The sequence below is a fragment of the Poecilia formosa genome, unplaced genomic scaffold (assembly GCF_000485575.1).
Source record: "Poecilia formosa unplaced genomic scaffold, Poecilia_formosa-5.1.2 Scaffold63, whole genome shotgun sequence".
Lineage (NCBI taxonomy): Eukaryota > Metazoa > Chordata > Actinopteri > Cyprinodontiformes > Poeciliidae > Poecilia > Poecilia formosa.
The window spans coordinates 2401963-2422734 of record NW_006800002.1 but is presented as its reverse complement, the minus strand read 5'-3'; the positions used below and the strand labels follow the sequence as shown (position 1 = coordinate 2422734).

General features: G+C 41.8%; 1 protein-coding gene across 3 annotated transcripts in view; it reads left to right on the top strand.

Moving 5' to 3' along the window:
* Positions 1–20248, top strand: part of LOC103139673 (mediator of RNA polymerase II transcription subunit 13-like) — a 28155-nt gene extending 7907 nt beyond the window's left edge. Inside the window, exons 4-30 of one of the 3 annotated variants that reach the window (XM_007554437.2) lie at positions 2248–2393; positions 3237–3434; positions 3721–3915; positions 4734–4890; positions 4991–5098; positions 5799–6497; positions 6949–7165; positions 7736–7769; positions 7863–7984; positions 8081–8168; positions 8592–8782; positions 8867–9066; positions 9986–10866; positions 11577–11741; positions 11874–12097; positions 12544–12739; positions 12825–13206; positions 13891–14107; positions 14775–14966; positions 15047–15270; positions 15387–15529; positions 17084–17242; positions 17355–17540; positions 17648–17781; positions 18370–18534; positions 19027–19127; positions 19219–20248. In XM_007554437.2, coding sequence (XP_007554499.1) covers positions 2248–2393; positions 3237–3434; positions 3721–3915; positions 4734–4890; positions 4991–5098; positions 5799–6497; positions 6949–7165; positions 7736–7769; positions 7863–7984; positions 8081–8168; positions 8592–8782; positions 8867–9066; positions 9986–10866; positions 11577–11741; positions 11874–12097; positions 12544–12739; positions 12825–13206; positions 13891–14107; positions 14775–14966; positions 15047–15270; positions 15387–15529; positions 17084–17242; positions 17355–17540; positions 17648–17781; positions 18370–18534; positions 19027–19127; positions 19219–19351 — 5857 coding nt within the window. In that variant the 3' untranslated portion in view covers positions 19352–20248. Of the gene's footprint in view, positions 1–2247; positions 2394–3236; positions 3435–3720; positions 3916–4733; positions 4891–4990; positions 5099–5798; positions 6498–6948; positions 7166–7735; positions 7770–7862; positions 7985–8080; positions 8169–8591; positions 8783–8866; positions 9067–9985; positions 10867–11576; positions 11742–11873; positions 12098–12543; positions 12740–12824; positions 13207–13890; positions 14108–14774; positions 14967–15046; positions 15271–15386; positions 15530–17083; positions 17243–17354; positions 17551–17647; positions 17782–18369; positions 18535–19026; positions 19128–19218 lie in introns of all 3 variants that reach the window. The other 2 variants (XM_007554438.2, XM_016672610.1) reach the window with 2 other exon arrangements.
* The last annotated feature ends 524 nt before the right edge of the window (positions 20249–20772 follow it).

Genomic DNA, 20772 nt, shown 5'->3' with positions numbered 1-20772 from the left:
TAAAGGGGAAATACTGCATATAGAGTGCCACCCAATAGGCTTTTTTTTTTTGCTGGTTTTGGAGGTACACCACATAGCTTTTATTTGGCCAATACTGATTTTCAGGTTTGTTCTTGGCTTTACCAATTGTAATTTTTGACTGGATTCTGATTATGCTTAGTTTTTTTTTCTTTTCTTTGTTCAAGTGACTAAAAGACCTAAAAAGAAAAAGTGTTGCATAGAAGTATTGGTTTTAAATCCAACTCAGAATTAGGAAATTACCAGATTAAGCCATTAATGTGCCATAGCATTAAACCCAAGTATGTGTGTCAAAGTTCTTGGTGTTGGGTGATGCATTTGTAAACAAAAGATGGGAGTTTCTAGTTCTGGATCTTTTTTGATGCTTTTATACAAACAAGTTTTAAGGTTTTGTTTGAGAGTCTACAGCACCCACTCTAAAATAATAAGAAGAGATTCTGTTTGATTTCTGAGTTCAGATTTTTCTTGATGGCTTTCACAGATGTCAGAATGCTAGCTTGAATGTCTATTGTCTCCCAAATGTCTTGTTGTTTCTTAGGTGAACAAATGTTATATACGCTTCTTTTTATTGCTTTATTGGTGCGTTTAATAAGAGATTATGTCTTGTAAGTCAAGATTAGATTTATTTCAGTTTCTGAATTTGGGGTTAGTTTAACTTGATTCACATTTCCAACTGGCTTTATCATAAATCTAAAATGGTTTTAGTTGATTTACATATCACTATGTGAATGTATTCGAGGTTCCTGAGATCCTTCTAAGGTCAAACGTCAAGTCAGTTTTCTTCAACCAACCATTTCAAAGTGCTTTACGTCATGAAAACATCATACAGTCACTGAACGAGCAATAAACCTTACATTTTGTCAAATGCCGTCATCAAAATCTTCTGTTTGTCATAAAAGCAAAAGCTTGAAGCAAATAAAAAGCGTATAAGCAACTAGATGATCTGAAATAGTTATGCAGAGCTGGGTTTTTTTGTTTTTTAGTGTCTGCTCTCAAACAAGGGCCAGGGGAGCCCTAGAGTTTCCTGACGAGCTAATTTGAGCCCTCCGTTTTGGCTGGGCTCATGTGACTCGTGTGTTTGAAGCGCGGCCCGTCGCTCCGGCTCCATCTGGCAGCCCTCTCTTTGATTTCAGGGATGTGTTTCAGCAGCTATTTCAAAGAGCAGCTGCGTATAAGAGAGTGTGATTTACCATTCACTTGTGATCACCTTTAAGAGTCTTTTACTTTTCTTTTTTTTTTTCTTTTTTTTTTCCCTCCCCCTCTCTATTTAAAGCGATCACAACACGCTTACACCAACTCTTCAACAAGCACGCAGCGGCTCCTTTTCACAGAAGTGTGTTTGTGTGTTAGCCTCACTGTCGCCGGCCCTCTCTAGCTGGTAAACACACGAGTCTTTGGAAAATGCTGAGTGGGCACTGTGGTTTTACCGCAGCCGTGTCAACAAATACTATTTCAGTGCATTTTCTAGATTTCTAGACGGTTAGGAAGTACACATGTAATATTTAAGGCTTACAATCACTTCCCATGTTTATTTTTGGCTCATTTCTGCAGGAAGATTTGGTGAATAATTTAAGCTAGTGTGGGGAGTTATTCAGGCTTCGAATTGAGAACAAGTCGGTCTCATTACCTTTAGCATCAAGGTGTTTAATACGCAGATTTAAGTCATTTAAATTAACGAAACAGTTATTTTATTTTACATTATTCCTTGAGGCCTGGCTTGCCGATCCAGATTGTGACCAATTCTCCTTTTTTTTTCTCTCCTAAATCCTATAAATGTCCTTTGATTGTGTTGTAGTTTTAAATCCAAGAGATAAATACCTTGCAAGATGTTGTATAATTTTGTACTTCTATAATAGTTCCTGACTTTTTTTTAAACCAATTTTATTCAATTTTAATCTGTTTGACATTTTTATAGACCAAGAATAGTAGGTCTTAGTTTGAAATTATTTAAAGAGTAAACGAGTAGTTATTTGGCCTGCCAGTCATCCTTCAGAGGCTATGATTAAAATTAATTCTTAATTACAATCTCTAGACAATTAATACACTACTAACATTAATCCAATCCAAAAACAAGCGAGCAAGCCTTCATTTATATACTTTTCAAATTAGAATTTCCCGATGAAGTGAGTGACAATTAGATGTTTAGCTTCTGGTCCCTTGGTCAGAGAACTGATGTTTCGCATATTTGTTGGCTCACATTTCTAAATGTTTTGTTGTTTCCCTTTGCAGCGAGCACCTGTCCTGCGCCTTCACTTTCTTCGTCCATGGCGACAGCAATGTCTGCACGAGCGTGGAGATTGCCCAACATCAGCCTCTTCAGAGACTCGGCGAGGAGCATCTCAGCCTCGCCCAACAGAGCTCCAGCCCCCTGCAAGGTGGGAGCAGAGTCAAAAGTTTCTTATTTACATGTGGTTAGCACATCGTCCGGAAAAGTTTGGAAGTTAAGTTTAATATTCTGAAGTAATGAATCTTTTTTTGGAAATACAAATCAGAATTCTTAAGTTTTAAGGGTCCCATTTTTCTGTCAGTTGATTATCATACAGAAATCCCAAAAAATAATTTACTATTTTTTTTTTTTTTTGCTCTTTCTACATGTCGTGAAGACATTACAAGTTCAAGTTCATAAAATCTCTTTTGAATGCTTTGAGTGTTTTTAAAGGTTTTAAAAGTAGCTAAAGTTTAAAGTGCATTAAAGTCCTGCTTTGCCAAACGAAATCACTAACTTTTTGTTTTTTAACAGAAGTATGCTACATTTGCAACTTATAAAATTAGTCTTGCTGTTTTTTCTTTTTGTTTTTTAATTTATGTAGATTTTAGTAATATTTCTGAGAAGAAATTATTGAAGTTTACCTGTTTAAAAAAAAATTCCAACCAGTTTAAAAATATATAATCAGAATTAATTGAATTCAATCTTAAATATTGTTTTATATTGACTTAAGTAGGCCGTTTACCTCATTGCAGAATCTGCTAAAATGTTCAAATTCATTTCAAAATGAACTACCTCTCAAATGAGAATTAGACACATTGTGTTATTTTGATATTTGTGGCAATAATAAACCCCAACTGCGTCAATATTTTGTACACAAAAATCCAGGATGTTGCAAAACTTCTGGGAAGCATCTAGAAATTTGGATCTGAAGTGAAATATGTCATTTCACAATGAAAATTTTAAAGGGGACGTTGGATCTTAAATGTGTTGTGAATGTTCGCCCCCACAGTCATCCTCAGCCCGTACGGCCTGAACGGGACGCTCACCAGTCAAGCTTTCAAGATGTCAGATCACCCAACGCAGAAGCTCATAGAGGAGTGGAGGCAGTTTTATCCCATCTGCCCCAATCTGAAGGAGGTCCCGGAAGAAAAGATGGAGGATGCAGACTGGGAGGATGACTCCCTGGCTGCTGTGGAGGTTCTTGTCGGTAAGGTTTTAGAATTACTTTATAAGGCGCCGATGGGCGGCAGGATTGCAAGCAGGTAAGACGCAGAAAATCTTTTTACAGTGACTTAATTTTTTTGTAAAGACTAAAACAGTTGGAGAAGAAATTTGAAAATAATTTTGTTCAAACTTGGACTTTTTAACACAACTTTAAGAAAATCAAATGATGTTGATGGATGACGTTACTCCATTCAAGCACCTTACATCAGTAAGTTTTGAAGTTTTTCTTTCTTTCTTTTACAAAATTTTTTAAATGTGCTTGCTTCCAGCCGGAGTCAGGATGGTGTACCCCTCCTGCCTGGTGCTGCTCCCCCTGTCGGACCTCCCCGCCGTGGTCCCTCAGGGCTCGGCCAACACCCCGGGAATGCAGAGTGGCGCTCACCAGGGTCAGGCAGCTCACAGAGACTCGGCCATGTCCTCGGTCACTCTCACTCCTCCCACGTCGCCAGAAGAAGCCCACACAGGTTCGGTTCACTTCTCAATCTTATAGATGCGTTGCAATGTGACGTCACGTGTGCGCAATCACACTGGAGGCCAAAAACGCTGCTCTGTGACGATGACTAGCATTGGGTTTTAGCTGTCAAGTTGTCAAAGTAACGTGCTAAATTTTAAATGTACGTGTGATTTATAAAAGAAAAATGGACACACTAATTGTCTACTAATTGTCAACTTTACAACAACTAGATAAGGTCAGGAAAAAGTTTTAATTGAGGGAAAAAAATAGCGAAGAAGAGGGAAGCAATGCTAGCTTGACTCTGATGACCGTAACCATGTAGATGTGCTGTGGAATTTGGTGTGTTTTGGTTCAGTTAAAGAATAAAAAGGCAACTCACACATCAACTCTGACAGATCATCAGTAGAGCAGGTATTTAAATGATCTAATCAACCACCCATGTGTTCAAACAATCACTTAAGAATCGCAAAATAAACATCAGTCCTGAAAACGTGAGACTGTAATGGACTAAATGTTCCTTTTGTGTGGAAAATATTTCTGTTTTTTGGCGTTGAATCCTGATGCACTAGTGGAGCTGGTGTCAGTCAGTTGCTATGGCAACGGGTCAGTATGTAGCATAGTGGACAAAGAGCAAGAAAAAAAGAATAGGAGAGGTTTTGACTTATTTCTGCATTATTTTTCCTTTAAAAAATTTTGCTTTAGAGGTCGTTTTGCTTTTGCAACGCTTCTATAAGCTTTTTCTAATCTAAATTCCTTCAGGTTAACGTTGTTGCCCTTATGTTTTCTGTTTTGTTTTTTTGTTGTTTTTTTTTCTTTTCCTTCCACTAGACTATCAGCCGGCCCAGAGATGGCTGAAGATGTCTTCAGGGTCTGATTGCTACAGCTCTAACAACACTCTCCACGGCGGAAAAATCCCCCGCAGGCTTTCCAGCCAGATGGTGGAAACCGTGTGGCAGGAGTACAACATAAACCGAGCAGGGAACAAGTACGTTTTCTTGCCATCCTTTTCTGTAAAGGGAACAGAACTGATTTATTTTCCTTTTGTCCCGACTTTGCTGAAAATGTGGCTTCTCTCCGATTACCAGGAGGAAGTTTACAACCTTGACGAACGGAGCCTGCGAGGAGGAGCCGGACAGAAGCAGACTCTGGGATTTTGTGGAACCGACTCACAGGCCATCGTGCAACTGCTCAAGGTAGGGAAAACATTTACCTCTCGCCATTTATTTATTAATTTAAAGCAGAGGTACCGTTTAGCCTTCTTGTTGAACATTTTGGATTTTTCTCTTACAGCCTGAATGCTCACTTGTGTAAAAATCATACCATTTTAAATATTAAGCTTTTAGTTACTGCTGAAACAAGTAATTGTGATAGATTATTGAAAAAAAATCTGTAAAACAAAATTTAAAAATAAAACAATTTAACACTCGTGAAATTTTGTGTTATTCCTTTTTTTTTTTTTTTCAGAATTTTGTTAAGTTTTTTTTTTTTTTTTTGGCCAAACAATTCTTATTTTTTGTTTTAAAAAAATAATTATTTTTTCATGTTTTAATGTGTTTCCAATATTGTATAAAATAAGTTTAAGTGGTTAAATGAAAATCTGCAGAATGCCCCAATGTTTTGCTTTTTTTAATTATTTTATTTTTTTATCCGATTGTCAGAATTATTAATTACAAAAATAATTGTTAGTTGGAGGTCTAGATTTACTTTTCGACCCTCAGTAACGACATCTAGACTAAGCACTGTAGGTTTTTTGGTGCTTTTATTGATCAGAAAAAGGTTGTAACTTTTAGTTTCCAGCTGGCTACTTATTAGTTGTTTAAGGTTAAAGTTGTTCTGTTCTGGTCAACCATAAATAAACTATTGGTTTTTTTTGTGTGTTTTTTTTCTACACAGGCCTAAAAACCAGAAGCAGCGATCCAGCAGCACCTCAGGATACCCGCCGTCTTCGGGCCAGCCACCTCAGCCCGCCGCCAAGCACAAGCTGGGTGAGAAGCTGGAGAAGGGCGAGAAGCAGCAACGGAGACCGCAGACGCCCTTCCACCACCGCAACTCAGTGAGTGAGGAGCAGTCCATGGAGACGCAGACCCAGAGACTTTGCCCGAGGCCGCAGGAGGAGGGCTCGTATCCCAGCTTGCACCACGCGGACACGGCGCCGCCCAAAGCCCCCTCCCTGCACGCGCACGGCCCTCCCGCGGATCTCGTTGGCTCTCCGCCGCCCCCTCCTCTCAGCCCGCGTCCCTGCGACCACGTCGATGGCGAGCTGACGCCGAGCGGCGCCAAGAATTCCTCTACGCCCATCCACCAGGCGTTCTATCCGCCCTCCGTGGAGCCCTGCCTGATGCCTCAGAAGGGCTCGACGGAGGAGCCGCAGCCGGACAGCGCGGCCTATCCCTCAAACTACAACGAGACGTTGGAGCCCACGCTGTTTACTGGTTCGGCGATAAAACCCGGAGAAGACTCCACTCACAACCCCTGGAAGTACTTCAACCTGCCCAGAAAGAAAGCCTCCAGCTTCTTGACGCCACAGTTACCAGTGGATAAAATACGAGATGATTCGTCAGGAGGTTCGGAAACGGTGGTGTCTGTCACGGAGTAAGCCTTACTACTACTTCTTCTTTTGATGCGCATTAAAACAGATCAAAACAGAGAGTTGGTGCATCCTTTGGTGCATTCCATTGTCTTAAATCAACTCGTATATCTAAAATTAAGGCTTTAAAATGTCCTGGATTACTAAAACAAATTAACTTATTAAATGTGTTGTTGCAGGGCTATTTAGTCTCACATATTCTCGAATACGTAGAGAGCCATACGCAGTGTGAGAAGCACAAAGCTGCTGCCAAGATCCACAAATACACCCCAGAAATGTCAATTTTTGCTATTTTTGATTCTAATCCAGGATCATCGCCCCAACCATTCCCCATATTTGTTTTTGTGTTTTTTTTTTTATCTTAAATTTAACTCTTTGGCATTAAAAGGTCTTAAATGCGACTTGCTGAAACTTGCAGAAGGCCTGTGCTGATCCTACCTGTTCCTCTCTTCTCAGGCTGATGTGCAACTCCTCGCGTCCCCTCAAAGTGTCGCAGGAGCTGGTCAGGACCTACGCTCAGCGGAGGAACAGCCACCTCGGCTCCTCTGCGGGTGACGGAGAGCACGGCGACGAGTCCGACCCGTACGCCTTTGTAGATGGAGACGACGAGTTCAGGATTACGGAGAAGAGGGACAAGAACGGACCTGAGAAGGACGGCAACAAGAAGCAGAAGGTGAGTCCATCAATCTATCTGGTTTATTGGAGGATGCACCGATCTGAAAATTTGGGCCAATATCAATAACCGATATTTGCTGATATCATATTTAGGTGTTTTACTACCCTTTTGAAACCTTGATGAAAAATGACCTGTCTTCACCACTGCTTTTCTGCTATAAACTACCCACAATCCTTTGCTGCATCACTATCACTATCGTATTACAGAGCAAATACGACATCACTAACCTCCACTCTGCCTCCAGAAGCAAACGGAAATAAATATCAGACCGGTTTTATGTTAAAGCTATTAATGTGAACCGATACCGATGTTGGTTTTGATATATCGTGCATCTTAATCTGTTGTCATGGATATCTGCTATCATTAGCTGGCACAGTGGGATTTTCAACAGACTCTGTGAATGACAGGTGTAAACTTTGATGTGCAGATTTAGTCATAACACATTATGAAAGTATACAAATTATAACAAACGTAAAGATAATAAATTAATGGTTTATCAGCCTGCATCGATGTTGGCAAGTTGAATCATTCTCATGATTTTTTTTTCTTCTTTTTTTTTGGATTCAGTTGGACGATGGAGGAATGGCGGCGACTTCAGATGGTGAGAGAGAATCCTACAACTGAACATTCACCTAAATGAGGTATTCAGAGTGTCCTTGCTTAACGTCTCCCTGCAATCTGTTCCACTTTGCAGACGGTCAGGGCCAGTCGAGCTGCAAACCTTCGGCCTCGACCAGCCTCATTCACGAGAAGGACCTGGTCGTGTCCCTGAGCGACCTAGAAAAAATGTTCAACTCTGACGAAGACGAGCAAGAGGTGAGTTGGAGGAAGCGCTCCTCCGCTCCAGAATGCCATTTTAAATCTCTTGATGCTTGTCGGTGAGAAAAAAAACCAACTGTGGTTTTCTTTCAGCCTGGATCCAAAAGAGCCGGAACCGGCAACGACGACAAGACCAGCCTTAAAGAACCCAAACCAGAACGCCTGGATCCCTTGTCGTCGTGTATGTAGACGAGCCGTTCAGAGCTTTTTGTTCACGTTTAGTTGTGGTGCTACAACCAACTTTAATGCACAGCATTGGGATTTTGTGTGAGAAACTATTATAAGTTATTTTCCAATTGGAAAGCAGAAGGAAAATCGCTTGTGGTTAAAAAAATAAAAATAAATGGGGACGGGGGAAATCAGATTTTGAACAGATAGTATTTTATTTACGGTAAAACAATAAAAGGGGATGAATACAAAGGGGATGAATACAAATTATTAAGGGATCTCTGCTTTGGTAAAGCTAAGACGATTGCATGAGATCCCAATAAAGCGCATTAAAGTTTGCTTGTAATGGGGGGGGGGTTGTAAATGTCATATCGATCATCGTGCATCGCCCCGCTGTCGTTTTTACTCATTAATGTCTTCACTTGTGTGGGTTCAGCAGACCTCATGATGATGTATCCCACCCCACCCTCTCTGGATCAAAACGGCTACTCCCCCGGGAACTCCGGGACCAAGGACGGCCTGGAGACGGGCGCAGGTCTTGCCCTGCTGGACAGCAGCCAGCTCAGCAGCCACTTCAAGATCGAGGTGGAGGAGGGGTTCTGCAGCCCCAAGCCGTCTGAGATAAAGGTGCCGCTCCGGACGCCGCCGGCAACAAACACAAGGGCGAATAAGACGGAACCAGCATTTATGTTTTGTCGTTTCCGTTTCCAGGATTTCTCCTTCGTCTACAAGCCGGAGACCTGTCAGTCTATCATCGGCTGTTCCATGTACGCCCCCCTGAAGACGCTACCCAGCCAGTGCCTGCTGCCTGTCAAACTGCCAGAGGACTGCGTGTACACGCCGAGCTGGACCATGGGGAAAATGGAGCTGATGCCTCCAGTGTCGACTGTCAGCCTCCTCACCAAAGACAGGTAGTGACCTCTAACGTAACAAACATGTTTTTCAAGTTCTGGGCCTCTTAATGTTCGTCGCTCAGCGTTCATATGGGTGCCTGAAATCCTTGAAAATGCTTGAATTTCATTTAGGAGTTTTTCAAGGTTTGGTTTTGTAACAGTGTTTACAGTTTAAAAGGGATATTTTCATACACCTCATAAAAAGACAAACATCTCGTTCTCACTGTCTGAAGTTAAATCAGACTACACCATTTTTGTTTTAGCTTTGATACAATTACCAAAATTATTTCTGTTTGCTAAATGCCAGAAAATTTAATGAGATCATTTTTTAGAAACTTTTTTTATAGAACTTTCTTTGTATTTTTATTTTTAACAATGTAATTTAAATTTTGGGATGATTTTCTTTTCTCTCTCTTTTGTTTATGTTTTTGTTGTTCTCAGAACAGTCAGGTGTATTAGTGTGTGTGTGTGTGTGTGTGAGAGAGAGAGACGTTTCAAAACATAAAAATGTGTTATATTTTAGTTTACCCTGCTGTATAATGTAAGATACATTATTAACGGTAATAAATCGGCCAGTCACACTGATGATTTCTGCCAGATGATTTCAAGTACTATATCAATAATGGAAGTTTGACCTCTCACTGACAAACTTTCGCTTTCTAAAGAACACTTCCCACTGGAAGTGAAAGACCAAAAATGTACAAAATAAAAAATAGCAACCGAAAACAGAAATATAGAGCGAAACATTAAGTAAAATTGATTATGAAGTCTAAATAAAAACTTACAATAGTGAATAAAGTTTTGTTTTGCTTTTTGGTTAATGTTTTGTTTAAATCTCCAAAGTTTGGTGCTGGATAAGTTTGAAAACTCACCGTGAAAGTTTTTGAGTTTTATCTTGCGGGGGATGTTCTCTGACCGTCTGACTGTGTGTCGGCAGCAACGTCCCCAGCGTGGAGCCGGACTACAACCAGCCCTTCACCCCTCAGACCAACACGCCCTTCCTGCCCGGCAGCGCGCCACCCAGCAACAGCGGCCCCGGCATCCTGCCGTCTCCGGCCACGCCGCGGTTCTCCGTGCCCACCCCGCGCACGCCACGCACTCCCCGCACGCCGCGCGGGCCCTCCAGCGTCCAGGGCTCGCTCAAGTATGAGAACTCCGACCTCTACTCGCCGGCGTCCACGCCCTCCACCTGCCGGCCGCTCAGCTCCGTGGAGCCGGCCACCGTGCCCTCCATCCCGGAGGCCCACAGCCTCTACGTCACGCTCATCCTCTCCGAGTCGGTCATGAACCTCTTCAAGGACTGCAACTTCGACAGCTGCTGCGTGTGCGTCTGCAACATGAACATCCGCGGCGCCGACGTGGGCGTCTACCTCAAAGACAATGGCGAGGACCAGTACCCGTGCACCTGCGGCTTCAGCGCCGTGGCCAACCGCCGCTTCGGCCAGTCGGCGGGACTCTTCCTGGAGGACGAGCTGGACGTGGTGGGGCGCGGCTCGGACGCCGGCCGCGACACGGAGCGCCGCTTCGAGGAGCTGAGGGGCAGTCTGAAGGAGAAGCCGCCAGATGAGCTGATCCTGCTGCTACAGGACCAGTGCACCAACCCGCTGGCGCCCATGGCGGGCGTGGAGTGGCCCAAGCCGAGCGCCGTCACAGTTGCCGCCCCCAGCTCCTTCCTCAGAGTGGAAGAGAGGGACTGCTACAACGACTGCTACATGGCGCTGGAGCATGGCCGGCAGTTCATGGACAACATGTCGGGAGGCAAAGTGGACGAAACGCTGGTGAAAAGCACCAGCCTTCATCAGTGGCCAAAATGCAAATGTGAGTTTTATTTTATCGTTTCTTTTTACATTCTACCAGGGCTGGGCGACGTTTGATCTTACATCTGATTTTAATATTTCTTTTTTCTTTTTGCTTTCCTTTCTAGAAAAGAAATGACAAATTACAGAAAATATTTTTGAAACGGAGTCTTATTTCTGTTACTTCTGTGTATTGGGGAGAATTTTTACTTGATTACAAGAATGTAGTCATATTATTATCAGAATAAAATAAGTAATTTCACCAAAAGAAAAAAGCCATTTTAAGGAGGAAAAGCTATTTTTCTCATTTTATGAGAAAAGCATAAATAGTCTCTTGAATACAGTCAGGATATCAGGATATTCTCCTGATACTAAGACTTCATTCTTGTAATAAGGCGTGATTCTCGTATTACTGTGTTCTTAGAACATTATGACTTTATTTTTGTTTAAAATATATTCATATCTCAGCCTAACCCTCATATTTTTACTTAAATTCAAAGTCCAAATAAAGACAATGACTCAAAGCATGCTGATTATCACCAAAACAGTTTGATGGAAAGAAATCAAAATCCTCCCCTTCTCAAAAATTAAACCTTTAAAAACCAATCAATGTATTGATAAATTTAATCGCCCCATCCTAGATTCTCCCTCTTTGCTTTTCTTCTTCTCCTGTTTAATTAAACATTAAACCTCCATGTTTTTTTTTCCCCCTCCCCCGTCTCCCTCCTGTAGCTGCAGACATAAGTAAGCTGTACTCTCAGGACGTCCTGCGGGTGCTGCTGTCCCTGCAGCCCGCGCTTCAGGACACCATCCAGAAGAAGGCCGTGCGCTCGTGGGGCGTTCAGGGACCGCTCACCTGGCAGCAGTTCCACAAATTGGCGGGGAGAGGCACGTATGGTATGCGCAACATGTTCACAAAGGCCGTAGAGATGCTAAATTCTTCTAGAAATTACTGCAATAAACGGTAATATTGTGGTTTTGAAACCATTTTCAAGTAATATACATTTTGTTTTTCCTGCTTCCGTACAGGTACAGATGAGTCTCCTGAGCCTCTGCCCATCCCGACCTTTCTGGTCGGTTTCGAGTACGATTTTGTGGTGCTGTCTCCTTTCGGGTTGCCCTACTGGGAGAAGCTGCTGCTGGACCCTTTCGGCTCCCAGAGGGACGTGGGATACGTCATCATCTGCCCGGAAAACCAGGCGCTGCTCCGTGGAGCCAAGACCTTCTTTAAAGATCTGAGCGTCATGTACGAGGTGCGCATCGTATCGATCACCTTCAGTCAAAATGGTTTCACTTTTCTTTAAGTTTTATTCCCATTTTCTCTGGATGTTTATTCTTTAATTTCCTCCTTTTAATTAGCTTTTTTTTTTTTTCCTGTTTCGTCTGTTTTTAGGACATTTCACACTGTAGTAATATTTAGCAGTTAAGTCATAGAGTATTTTTATCGTTCACGCTAATTTGCTTCATTTTAAAACATCAAGACCGTTCCAGTTTTCTCTGATATATCTGTACATTTTTAAGTAGGCGTCACTGTTTCGTGTTGGCGTGTCCCAAAATAAAAAACGTTGTCAGATTTATATTGTTTACACCTCCTGTAAACTTAAAGTTCATCTTGGAAAAAATATGTAGAATTTTTTTACCCTTTAGACAAAAAAAACAAATATTTCCTTTATTGCAACCGCTATCGTTCTGCGTCCAGACGTGCCAGCTGGGGCAACACAAACCCATCTGTAAGAGCCACCCAGAGGGGGTCCTGACCGTCGGCTCCCCAGAAGGAAGGAGCACGACGGAGCAGCCCCTCAGCGACTGGTTCCTCAAGATGGCTGCCAGGGAATCAAATAATGAAGCCTTTCATAAGCTCAAACTCTTTGCGCAAGTGTGTCGCTATGATTTAGGTAATTAATTTAGTAATACTACCACATTTATGATCACTTTAGTTTATAAAAGTAATAACTGGAAGTTTTGTTTTTATGTTCCCAGCTCCAAACTTGTCTGAGCTGCTGTTGGACAGCTCCCTCTTGTCGCAGCGTAATCCCACCAAGCCCGCCCCCCAGACCTCCACCTCTTCCAGCGCCTCCTCAGGACTCCAGAGCACCAACACTACCAGCATCAACTCTTCCCAGCCCGCACAGGTCAACAGCACCCCTCCCCCTTCGTCGTCGTCGTCGTCTTCATCATCGGGCTCTCAAACTAATGGAGCGATGGCCTCGGGCAAGCCGGGCTCCTACATGCCTTTCGGGTCGGGCGGCCTGCAGGGCAGCACTACTCAGAACGGACCGCAGCAGACAAACTCGCAAAGCACTGGCGGTCTGGGCGACAGCGGATCCAGCCAGCCTCAGGTCTCCGCGGAGACGCAGGAGAGGTACGTTCTACACTGGAATTTTATGTCTAATTGAGCACTAGGTTTCTCAAAAGGGCGATTTTTATCTGGTTCCTATTGGGGATTTTTTTTTTTTTTCCTTTACGGAGCGATGACTGGATAGCGAACGGTGCTTAATGCGAGATGTTTTATAAAAATAATTTTTCTTTTACAGAATTTTAACCAGATGAAGTTAAAACGACACCATTTGTGGAGTTTTTGGTAGAACATGTTTACAAGAGGGTTTTTTTATCTTAAATGTAAAATGTTTATGTATTGTGCAGTTTTGACTTGATTACTGCTCTGAAGGTATTGCTCAGTCACCTTTTTTTTTGTGGTTCACTCTGTGTCTTCCAATTAATGATTAATCGATTAATAAATTAGTTGACAATTATTTCAATAATTGATTATTCACAATTAATCCAATTTAATGCTTTCAGCCCGAGTTCTGAATCTCAAAATTTGTAAAGAAAACTTAACACAGGAAATGGAAGAAATTTTACGTATCCAAAAAAAAAAAAAAAAAACTACAACAAAAAACAATAATTTATTGTAATTTATCCTGCGATTAATTGCTTATTGTGACAAGTTTACTTACCAACTTAGTGTTTTTCAAATATTTAAATTATTATATTTATTTATTTGACATTTTGCTCAAGTGTCGTTTTTGTTTTCCTGCCCATGCAGCACAATGGAGAGGGACAAAGTGGGCAAGCCGACGGACGGAGAGTCCCACGCCGTCTCGTACCCGCCTGCCATCGTGGTCTACATTGTCGACCCCTTCAGCTACGAGAACGCGGACACAGAGGTCCACTCCAGCACTTACACTCTGGGCCTGCTGCGCTGCTTCATGGAGATGCTCCCCTTCCTGCCCGCTCACATCAGAAACGCCGTCTCCGTGCAGGTGCGGCGCTTTTCCTGTGCAGCCGTCGTCGTCGGAGCAGGCGGGGGGTGGGGGGTAATTAGCGGTGGCTAATTGAGGTGGTGCTTCCACTTGTTAAATGGTGACACAAAGTTGCATCAACATGCCAGAGGGGATTCTAACACACAAGAGATATGACTATATGAGCTAATGGCTTCAGTGTTGGTGCAACAGTATCAACAAGTAAAGTAAATAGATTTGCATTTAGCACTGATATTTCTCATGTCAGTAATTTTTATTATTACTATTCACAGGTTTATAATATAAATAATCTGAAATTATAAATGATGTTAGGGGTTGATTATTAGAGCTTGTTTTGATTCACTAGTTGACTTGTAAATTCATGGGAAACTTTAGTTTAAAAATTTGGCAAAAAGGGACTGAAAATTTTCATGATCAAGTTTTCATTTGAGTACCAAAGACATGGAATTATGATGTTGGAAACATGTTTGGGAACCAAGACTGAAATATTCTAGTCAAAATTAATGTTTTATGTCTAATAGTTGAAGGTTGGTCAAATTTCATCAATGATTAACTCAAGTGTAATTTATGCAACATAAATCTCTTGATTGTGTTTAAGGATTGGAATGTCTCTCATCCTAGACCAGTTTACAGTGCCTAAGATTTGTGTTTTTCCAATTCCTTTCAGATTGTTCCCTGCCAGTACCTGCTGCAGCCGGTGCACAGCGGCGACCGCCACATCTACAGCCAGCACCTCAAGTCGTTGGCCTTCTCCGTGTACACCCAGTGTCGCCGGCCGCTGCCGAACTCCACCAACTTCAAGGCCTTGACGGGCTTCGGGCCCGGCCTCGCTCTCGACATGGCCCTCAAGAACCCAGAGGTGACTGATCTAATGGCTCCATGCGAGACTTCTATTGTTGATTTAGAAACTAACAAAACTCCCCCCCTTCCCCCTCACAGCGGCCGGAGTGTCTCCGTCTTTACACACCATCCTTCATTTTGGCCCCCGTGAAAGACAAGCAGACTGAGCTCGGGGAGACGTTCGGTGAGGCGTCGCAGAAGTACAACGTGCTTTTTGTCGGCTACTGCCTGTCCCACGACCAGCGCTGGCTGCTGGCATCCTGCACCGACCAGCACGGCGAGCTGCTGGAGTCCTGCATCATCAGTATTGATGTTCCTAACAGGTGTGTGTGTGTGTGTGTGTGTGTGCGCGCGCTCTCTCTGCAAACACTAAATGTACATCTCGGCGCAGCGGGGATGCTAGACTAGTCGATGCTAACAGCTTGTTGTCTCACTGCAGGGCTCGCAGGAAAAAGAGCTCTGCCAGACGAGTGGGCCTGCAGAAGCTGTGGGAGTGGTGTGTCGGCCTGGTCCAGGTGACATCACTACCGTGGAGGGTGGTGATTGGACGGCTCGGCAGGATGGGCCACGGCGAGCTAAGAGGTACGCTGTTCTCCAAAAAGACAAACACACCTAAGATCTGATGCGTTTTGATATCGATGCACCGATGTGAAAGTTTGGGCCGATATCAATATTATCTGTTTATCCAACTTATATAATTTGCATGACTTATTAGTTTTTTTTCTCTCTTTCTATCAAAACTGTATGACAAAAGTGTTATAGTTTGGTGCTTTGGTCTCAACTGGTCTTTTTTTTTTCTTTTGAAGGAGAATTTTGTTTACAGACGCATCACAATTCATTTTACTTATTTCTGTTGTTTTTGTTTATTTTTGATATTTAGAATATCTTTCAGTTTCAATGTTAAATGTTAGAATTTAAAGTTTAAAATGAGTTCTGTCATTATGTCATCACTAGTATATTACTTTAAAGTGGTGTCCAAGACGACATCATCGTTTATTGTGATGACTTCTGGGACAATTTATCATGTCGTGTTTCCCTACTTTTTGACCCTCTTTATTGCTTTTTAAAATATATTAAATACTGGGTTTCTTTTTTGTTTTTATTTTATTCAACTAGTCTCTCTAGTTCTTAAGCGTTCCCTTCCTCTGGAGTAAAACCAGGCGTCTCTGAGTTCTGTCCTGAGCCCATTCAGATTCTGTATTTACGTAAATAGTTTTAGACGAGATATTTGCAACTTTTTGTTTTTATTCAGAAGGCGGTGTCATGTCCTGGTCCCATTAAACATTTAGGTGGAGCACAAATACAGCTTTAGCAGCTACTTGTTCTAAATCCCGACTGAACAAAATGTTCTGCGACACCTCAAAGACTGAAAGATCAGGGTGTACAGGAAAAAAACACAAGTTGAAATATGTTCTACTTAATGGCTCATTTGGTGCCTCAGCTCGTCATTTACTGCTGTGAGTTTATATATAAAGTCGTGTTTGGTATTATTCCTTCCCATTTGACTCATCTTTTAACTTTAAGGTGCCATCTTCAATCCATGAATACTTTGTAATTTCATATCTCCGGTGTAGGAACTGAATGGGGGGAAAAAAGACAGAATTAAATTTTTCTTCTTCAAACGCCTGGAATAAATCAGTAACTGAGCTTCAGACTCAAGATCTTGTTACTTAAAATTAGTTAATGTGTGTTTTAAATTGATGAGATCGACCTTATCTGTGCTGAAGCAATTATTTATGTTGCTGCGCCGTTTATAAGTTTCTTATAAAAGAGATCTTTGTTCTCAATAAGACGAACCTGGTTTAGTAAAAGTTATAAATAAAACATATTTATCTCAATTTAAGGGCTTGTAATTATAAACATGTCCAGATTTACCAACTTAAATTCTCTTTTATTTATACCTTTTCCACCAGGGGCTTCATTAGAGTGTATTTGACAAAGTCATGGCTAAAAATTAATATTTAAAAATCGACTACCAGTACGTATAATGGGGCGCCATTGGCTAACGTCAGTACAAAACGACAAACTTGCATGCTAGAACCAAGCAACATGACAGTTGCGTTTCTTATACCCAAGTTATTTAGAAAGTAAGTTAAAGTTTGGTCTCATATTTATTTTTCTCTGTCTATGTTTAAGATTGGAGCATTCTGCTGAGTCGGACAAACCTGCAGTCTCTGAGCAAGCGTCTGAAGGAGACGTGTCGGATGTGTGGCATCTCTGCTGCCGACACGCCAAGCATCCTGAGCGCCTGTCTGGTCGCCATGGAGCCACAGGGGTCCTTTGTGATCATGCCAGGTGAGACGACGAGTCTTAAACTTACCTGAGTGCGATTAAACCAAAAAAAAAAAAAAAAAAAAAGTGCTTCCTACTTTGTTTTTAAACGGATATAAATCCACCGGCGTTTCAGACTCTGTGTCGACCGGCTCGGTGTTCGGTCGCAGCACCACCCTCAACATGCAGACGTCGCAGCTGAGCACGCCGCAGGACACGTCCTGCACGCACATCCTGGTGTTCCCCACGTCGGCCATGGTGCAGGTCATCAACACTAACACCTCGGAGCCCATCGAAATCAGCTTCAACCACATCAACCCCGGTAGGCCTCCGCCTTTAAAAGCCGTCGCCGTCCCATCAGATCGTCTCCGTTGCCATGAGTCAAAACGTTTCTCTCTCCTTTTATTTATTCATTTATTTTTTTTGCAGAGGAGGGGATGGGACTCTTTGAATTGTTTGTCAACGACATGGATCCAGAGCTCATCAACATCCTGCCCAACTCCCCGACGACCTCGCCCGTCCACTCTCCGGGACACCACTACCACCACGGAGAGGCGGGCAAGGTCGGTCCGAACGAAGAGTCTGAAATGAATGTCATTTTTCGTTTGAGGCCTTTTACAAAAAGACCGGGTCGACAAGGCTGAACTTTTGAGTATTTTCCCCCAAAACACAAGAGCTCAACGTCTACATACATACTCTCATGTCTGGGAAGTGGTTGAGATGGGAAATTCAGTTTTTCTACTATTGTGCGTAGAACGAAGATTGTTCCAGAAGCTACATAACGACCTTTATCTGTTCCTAAATCAGTTTTTACCCGGGTTCTACAGAGATGGAGTACTCAGAAAAAAAAGTACTCAAGAGCAGCACTATGTCAGCATATTGTTACTGAGTAGCTACAGAAAGTGAGTTTTTCTTTTTTCCCCAAATTGAAGTGGTTGATGTCATCATTTCACACTGGGAAAAAAAAGTGATTCGGTCCATTTTAAAAGCCTAAAATGACTCATTTCCATAATTACTTTAATGTGGTATCGTTTTGTGTTTTTTGCAGTAGAAAACTATCAGTATCTAGTAGCTGCCTCTGTGTTGATCCTGATGCTTCAGTAAAACTCTGAGCGCAGTGTGAGTCGATGTGTTGGTGTTTGTGCCGTCAGGGCCAGGGTGCGGATCGGATGGAGTCCCATGAGGAGGCGCTCAGCATCCTGCAGCAGCCCATGGCTCTGGGTTACTTCATCTCCACGGCGAAGGCGGGGCCGCTGCCCGACTGGTTCTGGTCCGCCTGTCCTGAAGCCCAGAATCAGTGTCCGCTCTTCCTCAAGGTACCGAATCTTTCTTTAGTCTTTTCAGTGCAAATTAGGACTGCAGCTAGTGGTTATTGTAGAAATCAATTGTTCTGTCGATTATTTTGACGATTAATCGCATTTTTAAAAAATTGCCACAATTTGCAAAATTTTTATTTAACCTTTTTTTTTGTTTTCTTTTATCACAATATTCAAAACGCATTAAGATGCAAATAAGAAAATCAATTGCTAATTTGAATAAAAATGTTCTGTAGGTTTTTTTTTTAATCATAATGCAAAATATATATATTTGTAAAATGTTGACTTAATTACTGCTCTGTGTTGTTTCAGCAAATGGCCTTTTTTAGTCTGTATGCTTAAGGATTATTCGGTTACTCATTTAGTTGACGATTATTTTGATAACTTATTTATTGATTACTCTAAATTGTTTTTTTAAACATAAGTTCAGATGATCCTTTTAAATGTAAGAAGACATGAATGACTCACTTTGTACTTGCATCGTTTTCCCAGGCGTCTCTGCACCTGCACGTGTCTTCTGTCCAATCAGACGAGCTCCTGCACGGTAAACACTCCCACCCTCTGGATTCTAACTGCACCTCCGAGGTGCTCAGGTAGGAAACCAAACCTTAACCGTCTCTAAAGAAGAGCAATGAGATCAGTCACTCCTAAATATTTACATTTTTTGTTTTTATGTTTTTTTAGATTTGTCCTGGAGCAGTACAACGCCCTCTCCTGGCTGACGTGCAACCCCGCCACCCAGGACCGGCGCTCGTGTCTGCCCGTTCACTTCGTGGTGCTCACACAGATCTACAACTTCATCATGAACATGCTCTGAAAGTCTTAATGAGATCAAACTGCTGATCTGAGGAATCACGAAGACAAACTCTGGATTTTATTTTTTTTCCTTTTTTTTTTTTTTTTTTCTTTGCGCTCGTCACACTCCCGTCAGGAGCGAACGTGGCAAAGGCGCTCTCTTCTTCTTCCTCCTCATCCTCCCCTTCCTCCCGGTGTTCGTCTTTCTTCACACACCGACCTGGAAAAGTCCCGCCCCAATCAATCAAATGCCAAGAATCCAATTTTAGCATTTTGGATGATCGAGGGATGTTTCGTAAAGGAGGAAAAAAAACAAAAAAAAAAATCCCAACAACTTCTTTTTAATGACAGTAGATTGCAATCTAAGAAATTTTATCTTAATAAAATGCCTGCATATATTATTTATTGTAAGTTTTTAAATGTGGAATTTTTAATGCTTAATATCTTTTATATATTACAAATCCTAGAGGGTGTGTACATCTCGCTGTAAAGGAATTGGTTTAAGAAGTGTAATTTTTTTCTCAATTGGAGGATGGAGAGAGAGAGAGAAAGAGAGAGAGACCTGTTACAGTGAATTTGCTGTAGATTGCTTTTAGAATCTTATTTTTTCAAAAGGGGGATACAGACCTTTTTATTGCCATGCTGTAAAAACGAAGTTAAAAACTGGCCTGGGCATTTTTTTTTTTCTTTCCCCCACGTGTCCCACCCAGTGAGTGGATGAGACTTACCTCTCTGTCTGTCTGTCTCTCTCGCACAGTAACTCGATGAGCTCTGAAGAGGAATTAAAGGTACATTGTCAGATTATATATTTTATATAACAGATTTAGGTAATTGTGTGTGTATATGTGTACATATACCTGTGTGCCGCTACTGATGGTGCAGCTTCTGTTTTAGGAATAAAGTGCGTCTACCTTACACATTTTGTCACTTTGTCAACGTATTTTATCAGTGTCTTATAGGATGTAACGCGGCAAAAGTGGAACTGAAATGCGAGGTGGGAGTAAAATTTTTACGTCTCTTTTTTTTTTTTTCACTAAACAAAAGACGTGGAAATGAGGCTCAGTTCAACCCTAAATTTTTTTTTTTTCGGGGATAAAATATTGATCCCACAGTGAAACACAGCGGTAGTGACATTATCATCAGGGATGCTTATTTACAGCAGAGAGACGGGGAGGATGGAAAGAGGTTGCAAAATATTTAGACCTAAACTGTCAGGGCCACAACTGATTGATTTAAGGGACACACTTTTCAGACTAATTTGCTAAAAAAAAAAAATTTAAAACGCATATAAAATTACACCCAAAATTAGTTTTGCCAATGACAGATTTTGATTTTCATTCAGTCAAAAAGATTTGTCAGCCGCTTCTCACAAAATACAAATTTCACTTTGAAATAAAATAATTTGTTTTTATCAGAAAAGTAGGAAGATTAAATTATTTGCAT